We start from the raw sequence: 12,409 nt of genomic DNA on the forward strand, positions 1-12,409 counted from the left end.
ACCTGCTTGCTAGCACAAGGCAGCTGAAAGGGGCAGGGCTCTGCTTCATTACATCTCCCAGAACACACAAGAGTACATCAATTCTTGTCGGTAGCTGGATGTGCAAGGGAGTCTTGGAAATGTATATTTAAACATGTTAAATTGAGGTCTAAGTGGTGACTCACCTCATAGGGCACACATACTAGTATGCCCGAGGACCGACATTCAACCCACTGGTCCTCCCCTTCAGAGAGGAATCTTCCTGAGTGGTAGAGCAGTGCTGCAGGTGTCTCTCCTCTTTCTCTCTTTCTCTTTCTCTCTCTGTTTCCTGTCCTCCATTAAAAGGCGGCCACCGAGAACAGTGGAGTTGTGCAGACTCTAGAGATAACCCTGGTTACAAAAACAAACAGGGCAGGGGAGATATGCAAAAAAAAACCCAAACCCAAACAAACTAGCAAACAACTGTTGTGCCTGAAGCTTTGAAGTCCCAGGTTCTACCTCCCACACCACCATAAGCTAGAGCTATATAATGCTCTGGTGAAACAAAAACAATAAAAAATAAAAGACATAAATTATTTATTTATTATTTATCCTTATTTATTTATTGGATATAGACAGACAGAAATTGAGTGGGAAGGAGATGATAGGGAGAGACAGAGAGACACCTGCAGCACTGCTTTACCACTTGCAAAGCTTTTCCCCTGTAGGTGAGGACGAGGGGCTTGAACCCAGGTCCCTGCTCGTTGTGACATGAGTGCTCAACCAGGTGCAACACCACCCAGCCCTGCCATAAAATAGTTTAAACATATTTATTTTTATGAGAAAGAGAGAGACACCAACCAGAGCCCTGCTCTCTCAAATCTGTTTCCCCTGCTGCCTTCTTCAGAGCAGCTGGCTTTTAAGCCTGAGAGAATTCTTATGGGTAATATGAAGCTTGGCAAAGCAACGATTTATGTGTAAGCTAGATTGATTATCGACTTAGAAGAAACAAGCAAGCTTGAAAATTTGATGAGAGTTTATATTATGTGATCCTCAATATTCTTAACGAAGCAGGCATTGTTCTAGGCAATTGCACTATTTTTATTGTGTGAAATAATCCATGGGAATGCTAGGCCCCTCTCCCATGTGAATCCATTTCTTTCCACTTATTTAAATGTTAGGACTGATGGGAGTACATCTGGCCTTGTACAAAAGTCATATTTAACTGTAAGAGAGAAAACAGAAAAAAAAAATTTCATGAGAAACGTTTTCTTCTTATTTCCCATGTGTTACTAATTGGACTTTTAATATTCTAACTACATACACCATGATCTTTCTATTTGTGGAAAACAAAAAAAAATCTATTAGTTTTAGGGTTGTTTCTAGTTTAACTATGGTAATTGACCGTGAATAAACACAGCATGTTCCAGGGACATGATTATTTGAGTCTCAGTAGGGAAGCCCTGTGCTGGCACCTGATGCAACACATTGAATGTGGCATGGAACAACTCATGTCTGGGCCAAAGAGCTTAGAAGGATATAATAGGAAGAAGATCGATTCTGTTTGGATTTAGAGTGAGCTCCAAGGAGCACTCGGGTACAGGAAGTACTACATATTTCTGTCTGCTTAATCAGCAGTAGCGGACCAAAGTCTGAGCAGAGGGGACAGCTGGAATCATATTACCTGTTGTATAGTTGCTGCAGGGATGAGAAAAATGCATGTTTTTGCCCCCATTTGATTGTTTAGTCAGAATTGTACTGTTTTTGCTGTCGGCTGTTCCATTTTGTTTTATTTCTCTCTCGCTCCTACACCCCTCACCCCTTAAGATTTGTTTATCTGTGACAGATAGTGAGAGCCAGATTATCACTCTGCTCTGGGTGTACTCCTCTTATCCTATGGTCTTGTCAGAGTTTCCATTTTATTTAAAAAAAAAAAAGAACTCAGGAATAAGTCCAGCACTTTGTCCACTGCACTGCTTCCTAGTCCTATTTTGTTTTCTAAGGATCAAATGTAGATATGGTAGCTGTTGGGTTAAAATGAGATAATTAGCAGATATAAGGTTCATTGAAAATTCAAGCTTCTATGCAATTATAAGGGAAAGAGCTGAGTCAGAGGAGATAAGAGCATGAACTTTTGGAGCACATGGTTTCATACTGTCCACAGGCTAAATGTACACATTTATCAAATTATTTAATTCCTTCACGTTTTACTCATTATGTATATGGAGTGGAGATAACACTCTCATTGGATAGGGGTAGGCACCAATAAAATGGCTTTGGCACGGCAGTGATGTTTGGAATAGTCACAATTAATTATAAAAGAACAGCCCTCCTCCTGCTATTAGGTCACTATCTCCTTCTGTCAAGTGTTTTCTTATTTGCTGTGGCTTGTGGGCGTGATTCTAGTTACCATTTGCAGCCTTTATGCATCTCTCCACACTCTTTCTTTTACAGAGCTAGGGCCTCACACGTATACAATTTTGCCAGGCCATTTTTTCATTTGGACAGAGAGACAGAGACAGGGAGAGTATACAGCACTGGAGCTTCCCCAGTTGCCATATTGCCTCTCATGTGAAGCTGGGATTTGAACCAGGGATGCACCTTGTCCAGTGAGCTATCTCTCTGACCTCCTGACCACTCAAAGTTCTCTGCTTCTTTGCCTCCTGTCACACTGTTTCTCGTTTACCTACCACTTTGCAAAGGACTCCTTCTAATTTGTTTTCCTAATTTCTCTGCCTCACCTCATTTTCTTAGCTTATGCTATCTTCAAAAACACCACAGTCTACTTCTCAGTTTGTATGACCTTCCATACTCATCTCATGCCATTTGTGGGATAATGACTTCTAATTCATATCCTTAATCCAGACTCCCTGTGTGCCAGATGGAATCATGGGAAATTGTGCCATATGGTACAATGGTTTATGGGTCATGCAAACTTGGATGTCCAAAAGGCATTTCAAACCCAATGCATCTAAAACAAGAACCATCTTTCCCTCAAGAGCTTGTTTTTTCTGTTGTGTTTTTATTTTTACTCAAGCATTCATTCAAGTGTGAAATTTCAGAGATATCTACACTGGCCCATTTTGTCTACCTTCTCAATGTGTTACAATTTCCTCCTCCCCATGCCCTGGCCACTGCCACTGCCTATTACATTTTGTTCAGAGATCTCTTTCTAACTTGTTTCCAAGTGAACAGAGTGGCCTCCACCCACTGCTGCAAGAGCAAGCCTTCTGCTAAGTAAGTGAGAATGTCATGGTGCTGACAACACACGACCTTTGAAGCCTTTGCAGACATTTTCTGCTCTGCCACTCTTGTAGTTAGTTCAGTCCTATCCCATTCCAGAACTCTATTCACTTGTAGCACAATAACCTTGTGCTTTTGCACTACTTTCCTTATGCCTGAAAATGAAGATTTAGTAGATTAATGAATATGAGTCTTTCCAGCAGCACCCTGGAAGAGTCTTTAAGAACATTTCCTTTTTTATTATTTAAATAAATTTTATTAGTGATTTAATATTGACTGACAAAATCATAAGATAACAGGGGTATAATTCCACACCATTCCTATCACCAGAGTTCTGTACCTCCATTCTCAACATTGGAAACTACAGTAGTTTTCCCAAGGCTGCAGATATGGGTTAACTATTATTTCTATAACTATCTGTTTATATTTGTATATATTTGTCCCCACCTTCCATGGTCCAATCTTCTCTTCCTTTCAAAGTCACACCTACACCTATTACTACATCCAAATACTCCTCCCTTTTTCTTCTTTCTCTGGGTCGTGATGGAATTGGAGTTCAGAGCCCTCTGATCATCTTCCCCCTATCACTTCTCCTCCACTGGGAGTATGAGCCTGGCTCTCTTCCCCCCCCCCCAACCCAGCTCTGGCTTAAGGCAGTGCGGTGGGGGGGTGGTGAGAGGGGGAGTTGAATTTGGGATTTTGGAGGCTCAGGCATGAGAGTCTGCATGCATAACCATTATGCTATTTACTACCTCCACTGAACCGAAATTCTATTTGGGGTGCAGAAGGTGGGAGTTCTAGCTTTTGTTATTGCTTTTCCACTGGACATGGGCATATAACAACGTTTCTTCAATAAGATGGAGTTCCCAATGTAGGGGACCTACTTGTCCCTAGTGTCTTTGCACACCCCCCACCCCAACCTACTACCGTATCTGCAACAGTATTAGTAGCCCTAACTCGGAATAAAAGAACCTGGACAATTATTCAGGTTGGGCTGTCTCCTCAGCAGTAGACTTTGGGGGGAGACTTGCTCCACTAGGGGCTCGCAGCTCCCTGCCTTTCTTTCCCCACCGCGCAGGGCACTGGGCGGCCGGGTGGCTTGCCGCCTCCTGGCTGGGTTGGGCGGCTACCCGCGCGCCTGCGCCCTCCGCTGCTCCGGTCTGCTCCAGGCAAGTCTCGGGCGCGTTGGTCTGTCCCTAAAGGCTTGGGTGACAGTGGAGAAGCCGTATGTGTGTGTGTGTGTGTGTGTGTGTGTGTGTGTGTGTGTGTTCATGTGCGTGTGTGTGTATGTGCGTGTGTGTGTGCGTTTGCGTGTGTGTGTGTGTGTGCGTGCAAGAGTTCAGCACGAGCTACGGGCTCCTTCACTGATTTCTCCGCGGCTGGACCGAGGCAGCCTCCCCAAGGTGGCTTCCAACTACTCCCGCACTTCCAGTGCCCATCACCCACCGCTCCACTCTCAGCCAGACAGACTGACCCACGGACTGACGAGTGAGTAACAGATGCTGGTGCGCCCGGCTGACTGACGACTGACTCTCTCTCTCTCTCTCTCTCTCTCTCTCTCTCTCTCTCTCTCTCTCTCTCTCTCGACGTCCCTGTGCAAAGCGAGAGGGAATGTCCCTGGGATTCCACACCGGCTCCCAGGGCTCCCCGCCCCCAGGCTGGGGCTCGAACGCAGAGCCGGCGCTCCGAGCCACTGCGGGAATCCCCGTGCTGGGCGCGCCGTGGCCGGCGGGGTTCCCCGGGAGAGCTCGCGAGCAGCCAGGCGGCGGGGAAGCCCGAGGGGCTGTGAGCGCGCGGCAGGCCGGGAATCTGGGAGCGAGCCTGGCGCTGCAGAGCTCGGGGAGGCGCCGAGCGGCCGCCCCCGTCCGCCCAGCCTCTCCCTTTCCCTCTTTTCTTTCCTCAGCAGCATTACAAAAGCGCGCTGCCGAGTGAAATCAATGCGGAGAAGTCCAGCTCTTCTTCTCTCTCACCTGGTGCAGAACTCCCTCCTCCCGGCTGCAAGCGTGGAGTGTAGTGCTATGGGGTGGGGGTGAGGGAGGGGGATCTGGGGTTCCTCTTGGGGACACACCTGTTTTCAGCTCTCGCAGAATACAAGCCGGAAGTGTTCCGACACGATCCGCTCGTGTGTGTGTGTGTGTGTGTGTGTGTGTGTGTGTGTGTGTGTGTGTCCGCGGTTGCAGGTACGCACCCCTGGCCCACGCTGGCAGGGTGCGCTGGTTGTGAACAGCACACCTAGCTACCTGCCCGCGTTCCCCAAGCCGAATCGCTGGGTTCCGGGCGCGCCCGGTGACAGCGTGCCGGTATCTCTTTGTCTGGCGTTGGTTCCCCTCTCTCTATAAAGCAAATTGATTTTCAGTTTCGCTTGATGCTGCGCTCTGGGACTTAGTGTGGGCCGCAACCTCGAATGCCCCTGGTATTTGTAATTGAATATTTCTTTCGAGCGGGAGGGGGTGTTATTTTTAGCGCTGGGAATAAGGTGGCAAGTACGTTGTCCTTTTTTTTTTTTCTTTTTCTTACTGCTGTCTTAGACTAAAGCTGGAGTAGACGGAACCACATCCAGTTGCGCACACGTGCCTAAGCACAAGTGTGTATGGATATTTATGCATACCTAGCTTTCCTCTCTCTTTCTCTCTCTCTCTCTTTAAATTGACACCGAGAATTCATTGTGTGCTTGTAAATTAAAAAAAAAAAAAAGGAAAAAAGAAAAAAAACAACTTTCCATTGTTCTTTTGGGCATTTTCTATTTTGAGTAATGGAGTAGGAGTACCAAGAGGTTGCAATTAGTTCACACGAATAAAAGACACTGCCTCTGAGTCAGAGCTGCCTGGTTGATAATTATTAATCTATAAAAACAGATGTGCTGTTTAAGGCAAAAGGGGGCGGGGCAGGGGGCAGGTCCGCCGCAGACAATGAGGGAGGGTCTTTGCCGACCGCGGGCTGTTCATTGTTCCGGCGCCGGAGACGCTGCCCAAAGCCTCCGTCTGCTTCCTGCAGGACTTGGCTCACCTTTCGCCCCTGGGTCTCACTCGGGACCCAGCACTGGCCACCCAGCACTGGACCCTCGGACGCCGGGACAATCCCCGCCGCGCGGCTGCCCTTAGCTGACCTCTCTCTCTCTCTCTCTTTCTCTCCCCCCTTCTTAGGGTGGCAGCTTTGCGCCCGAAGGTACAGCGAGTGGAGCGGGCGAGGACCGGGCGCCTCTGGCCCAGCCTGCCGGGGCGAGATGCGCCGAGGACCGCGGCGCTGAGCGCCCCACGCTGGGCACCGGGTAGACTCGCTCCCGGGCTGCAGACCGAGAGGTGGCGGAGGGGATGCGTCTGGGACACTCTGAGCCCCTGCTGCGAATTCCAGCCCAGAGGTGGACGTCCACCCGGGCTCATCGCAGGACCGTGCGGACCCCGGCCTCCCGGGGAACACAGCGGCCGGGCCCCGGGGCTACGCGCAGGGTTGGGATGCCCTGGGCGCCTCCCTGCTGGTGAGGATGCCTTGCGGCGCGGCTCTGCATTCCGTCCGGGTCCCAGGTGGGCACGGCTGTATGGGCCGGGTTTTGGTCCCTCGTGCCGCTGGATAAAAAGCGCCAGGGTCGGTGAATGCGTTTAAAGATTGAATCGCAAGTCGAAGAGCCATGGACCAAGGGACTGAGGTGCAGCCCCAAGCGGGAGAGCCATTGGAAGCACCCGCTGTAGGGGGAGTACAGATCAGCCAAGCAGACGCTTTAAGGTGCAAGAGTTTACCGGTCCTGAACAGCGCCTCCTGCCGGCCAGATCTGAGATCCGCGAGTATAGCCACCAAGCCAGGCTGTACAGATTCTTTGGGTCATCAGGAGTTGAAGCAAGGCTCGAATCAGTTGACTCCCAGCCCTTCTGCACCTTCCACATCAGCTGAGACGCCTGGGCTAGCGGACTGTAACCACAGGGTGGATGTTAGCAAAACCATGTCGGTGTCCTCTGCCTTGGCCATGCTCCAGGGGAGAAGATGCCTTTATGTAGTCCTCACGGATTCCCGTTGCTTCCTAGTTTGCATGTGCTTTCTGACCTTCATCCAGGCGCTAATGGTCTCTGGGTACCTCAGCAGTGTCATCACCACCATCGAAAGGCGCTACAGTCTGAAGAGTTCTGAATCGGGGCTGCTGGTCAGCTGCTTTGACATTGGGAGCCTGGTGGTGGTGGTATTTGTTAGCTACTTTGGTGGCCGGGGTCGGCGACCCCTTTGGTTGGCAGTGGGTGGACTCTTCATTGCCATCGGGGCTGTCCTCTTCGCTTTACCTCACTTCATCTCGCCTCCCTACCAGATCCAAGAGTTGAACGCCTCGGCCTCCAATGATGGCCTGTGTCAGACTGGCAACTCCAGGGTGACTTTGGAATCTTCCGCCTGCTTGAAAGACTCTGGAGGAAATAATCACTGGGTCTATGTGGCTTTATTCATTTGTGCACAGATTCTTATTGGAATGGGCTCCACACCTATTTATACCCTGGGACCAACCTACTTAGATGACAATGTCAAGAAAGAAAATGCCTCCTTGTACCTAGGTAAGGCTTTCCTATCTTCCCAGATAAACTTGACCTCAGATATCAAATGGAAACTCTTTTGCATTTTCCTGGAGAGAAACACACACACACACACACACACACACACACACACACACACACACACACACCCTACCTTTTTTGTTTCATCCTTAGTGTGGTGTATTTCTGGTTTGGGGAAGAATCAATTGGTTGAGTGTTCTTTGAACTTATTTCATACTCTTCACACTTGTCTTCTCGAGTAATATATGTCCTTCCAGGAAGATTTAAAAAAAAGGGGGTGGGGTAGATATGCCTGCTGTGTGGAGTGAGGTTGGGAATTGTTTATTACTTTTATCTTGTGCGCGCATCGTCCTGGTCTCTCCTCAGCAAGTCTCATGGAATAGCCAGACCACAGAGAGCTCTCTGTTGTTTTCATACTTGTATTTTTACACATCATTTGCATCACTACTGAAAGCAAACTTGAATGATATCAAATGACATTTTGCAAATATATTTATGCAGAAACTGCTTTATAGGTTTAATTATCTTTTAAAAATCTTATTTATTGGATAGAGACAGCCAGAATTCGAGAGGGAAGTGGATGATAGAGAAGAAGAGAGACAGAGAGACAACTGCAACACTACTTTACCACTTGCAAAGTTTTCCCCTGCAGGTGGGACTGGGGGCTTGATCCTAGGTCCTTGCACATTGTAACGTGTGTGTTCCACCAGGTACACCACCACCCAGCCCCTGTTTCATGGTTTGAAAGTTTATTCAAAACAGTTTTTTTCTTGCCACCAGGATTATTTTTGGGGCTAAGTACCTGTGTAAGTCCACTGTTCCCAGCAGCCATTTTTTCCTTTTCTATCTGTTTTGTTAGAGGATGAGAGGCTGGGGAGAAAGAGAGGGGGGGGAGAGAGAGAGGGAGACGGAGAGAGAGAGTGAGGAGAGAAGATTAGACCTGCATCACTACATCACTGATTGTGAATCTTTCCCCCAGCATGTGAGTACTGGGGCTTGAACCCAGGTCCCTGTGCACAGTAATGTGTTTGCTCTGCCAGATACACCACCACCTGACCTCTAGCGAAAGCTATTCTTTTTTTTAAATTTTTTTAAATATTTATTTTATTTATTTATTCCCTTTTGTTGCCCTTGTTGTTTTATTGTTGTAGTTATTATTGTTGTTGTCATTGTTGGATAGGACAGAGAGAAATGGAGAGAGGAGGGGAAGACAGAGAGGAGGAGAGAAAGATAGACACCTGCAGACCTGCTTCACCGCCTGTAAAGCGATTCCCCTGCAGGTGGGGAGCCGGGGTTCGAACCGGGATCCTTATGCCGGTTCTTGTGCTTTGCGCCACCTGCGCTTAACCCGCTGCGCTACAGCCCGACTCCCATGAAAGCTATTCTTATTGCTGGTTGAAGACCCTGAATTACATGCTTTTGGGAGAAGGATTATTACTATTTTCTGAAAAGTTGTGGTTTTGAAATTTGGTGAACTGACTTGCATAAATAACCTCCTGTGAAAAGAGTGCTTCACCTAAGTACAGAGTGTTCATATGAGGTTGGACAGTGGATAGGAAAATGTAGTTTTCAGAAATCTCTGTACTTGTCAGCACCTTCTTATACTAGCTGCTTCTTCAATACAACTTCTTTTTTTAATTTAATTTAATTTATTTTAAAAAATATGTATTTATTATTATTTAAAAATATTTTTTATTGTAGTTGTTGTTGGATAGGACAGAGAGAAATGGAGAGAGGAGAGGAAGACAGAGGGGGAGGGAAAGACACCTGCAGACCAGCTTCACCACCTGTGAAGCGACTCCCCTGCAGGTGGGGAGCCAGGGGTTCAAACCGGGATCCTTATGCCAGTCCTTGAGCTTTGTACCATGTGTGCTTAACCCACTGTGCTATCTCAATGCAACTTCTTAAGGGTGAATTTGAACCCTTGAAAAAGATGAAGAACAATCATGTTGTCTAAATACTTTGTTTCTCTGTTTCTCCACTGGAAACCAACTAACAGAAGGTAAAAGATTTTACTTAATTTAAAAAATAGTAAGTAAGGGCTGGCATGATAGCTCACCTAGAAAGGTGCTTGTCTTGTCATGCACATGACCCAGCTTCTATGCAGACACCCACAGCACTGGAAGAAGCTTTGCAGGTGCGACCATCTTTCCCTGGCTCCCTCTGTCTCTTGGTCTCCTGTCTTTGCTGTCTGAAAAAGTTGACTCGGAATAATGAAGCCCCAGTTGTAACACAGCACACACACAAATCTAAAAACAAGTTAATGAGTAAAGACTAGATACATTTGACAATTTATTAGACTAGTGCTGTTGGAATTCTAGATGTGTGGGAATATTGTGTTTTCAAAGGGCAGAAAATAAGCCATTAAGAGGACAATGCTTTTTCCTCAGTAAAACTGTTTTCTTAGAACTTGTTAGAAGAGGGAGTCTGAGCCACTGCTAGTCCCTTGCAACTGGTCTGAATGCATTAGGATAAGATTTTTTTTTAAATCTCTAGTATCACTTTATTAACATAATGTTGATTTACAGAATTGTTGTCACAGGGGTACAGCTCCACATTTCTCCAAGAGAGGTGTCAGTGCATCTCACCTCCCACTAAACTGTGTGTCATCATCTTGTACCGAAGGGCACTAGATCTCTACCCCTTCTTAGAGCCCCTCACTCTGTAGCTCTTCTGAGTCTTCAGATCTGTTTCATTATGGGATGAGAGCTTTATACTTTGTTTTTATAGTAAATGTAAGAGAATGAATGTCTCATGCAGGGCACAATTTTTTTTTTTTGGCTTGCTACTTTGTCTTGTGCTCTAACATTTATTATGACTAATTTTCATTTAAGTTTTATTATTATCATTATTATTTTTAGGAAGAGGCACTGATCCTCTCTGATTTGTGGTGATGTTGTACATTTAACCTGAGCTCTCCAGACCCCAAGCATGAAAATGTGGTGTACAACTACTGTACTTTCTTATCAGCCCCCCCATTCTGATTTTCTTTCTTCCTTTATCTTTCTTTCTTTTTTTCTTTTCTTCTTCCTTTCTTTATTACATAGGATAGAGAGAAATTAGTGGTTGATTTAGAGAGGGGTAGAGAGAGACACCTGCAAACCTGCTTCACTGCTCATGAAACTTCCCCCCTGCAGATTGGGATCATGGGCTCAAACCCAGGTCTGTGTTCATGGTAGTATATGTATGCTCAGATGGCGGTGGCACTGCTTGGCCTTCCTGACTCACTGTCAAGCATACAGAGTAGTACAAACAGTAAGAGAATGAATGCCAGTGTGTTCACCTCCTAAAATTAATAATTATTACATTTTAAAATGTCTTTTATCAATGTCTCTATGATCATGTATTGGGTTGTCAGAAAAGACAAGATGTATTTTTTTCTATAGACTTTCCTGACAATCCAAGATTGTAAATACAATTTTTTTGGATGTGTAAGGTTAAGCCATTTGAAAACAATTGTGGACACCAACTGATATATGCATCTTCTGAAAATAAAGACTTTCTTTCATATAGCTACATCTATGTCTAGTTCATATATAAATTTATTCAAATGACTCCTCAATGTCTTATAACTTTTTTTTTTTTTTTTTTTTTTTTGGTCATTCCTGGGGCTTCATTGCTCCTGGCCTGCTTTATCCAATGTGAAGAGAGAGTCGAAGCTAGAAGAAGAGAGGGAGAGTCACTCAAACACTGAAACTGAAACTTTCTCCGTTGCCATAGCATCTCCTATGTGGTGTGCTGTGACTCAAACCTGGGTGGTCTTTGTGGCATTCTCTATGTCTTTTAATAATGTCTTACAGTTTTCATTGAAAGGGACCACTGGGGCAGGGGTGGATCGTATAATGGTTATGTAAAGAGACTTTCATGCCTGAGGCTCCAAAGTCCCAGGTTCAATTCTCTGCACCACCATAAACCATAGCTGAGCAGTGCTCTATCTAAAAAAAAAAAAAAAAAAAAAAGTCCATTACCTCTTAGGTATTTTATCTTTTTGGATTCAATTGTAAATGGGATTGCTTCCTTGAATTTCCTTTTTTCAGGCCCATCTTTTGTATAAAGAAATTCCACAGATTTATGAGTATTGGTTTTGTAACCTACAACTTAACTGAATTTATTAATGATTTCTAGTATTTTTTTTGGCAGAGTTTTTGGGGTTTTGTAGGATAACAGGATATCATCTGCAAGTAATGATAATTTCACTCCATCCTTTCCAATTGGAATTCTTCTGATATCTCTTTCTTGCCTGATTGTGATGGTGAGGATTTCTAGGACTATGTTGAATGGAAGTAGAGAGAGTGGGTGTCCTTGTCTATTTTCTGATTTTAAGGAGAAAGCTTTCAATTTTTCCCCATTGAATATGATGTTAGCCATGGGTTTGTCATAGATAGCCTATATTATGTTGAGGAATTTTCCTTCCACTCCCATTTTCTTGATGGACTTTGTCATGGGTATTGGACCTTGTCAAATGCTTTTTCTGCATCAGTTGATAAGATCATGTTATTTTTAATCTTTCTTTTTGTTGATATGGTGGATTAAATTCATTGACTTGTGGGTGTTGAGTTATCCCTACTACTCAGGGATGAATCCTACGTGGTCTTGATGGATTATTCTTATAATATACTGTTGGATTTGACTAGCTAAGATTTTTAAAATTAGTGATTTAATATTGACTGGCAAAATTA

The 12,409-nt window shown here is 45.3% G+C and overlaps 1 protein-coding gene across 4 annotated transcripts in view; it reads left to right on the top strand.

The window, feature by feature from the left end:
* Window positions 1–4,406: 4,406 nt before the first annotated feature.
* The window catches only part of SLCO5A1 (solute carrier organic anion transporter family member 5A1), a 171,914-nt gene continuing 163,911 nt past the window's right edge, over window positions 4,407–12,409 (top strand). For 2 of the 4 annotated variants that reach the window (XM_007527185.2, XM_007527192.2), the window contains exon 1: window positions 6,090–7,730. In XM_007527185.2, coding sequence (XP_007527247.1) covers window positions 6,827–7,730 — 904 coding nt within the window. In that variant the 5' untranslated portion in view covers window positions 6,090–6,826. Of the gene's footprint in view, window positions 4,690–6,089; window positions 7,731–12,409 lie in introns of those variants that run through there. The other 2 variants (XM_060200476.1, XR_009552133.1) reach the window with 2 other exon arrangements.

This window comes from Erinaceus europaeus, chromosome 1 (assembly GCF_950295315.1).
Source record: "Erinaceus europaeus chromosome 1, mEriEur2.1, whole genome shotgun sequence".
NCBI lineage: Eukaryota > Metazoa > Chordata > Mammalia > Eulipotyphla > Erinaceidae > Erinaceus > Erinaceus europaeus.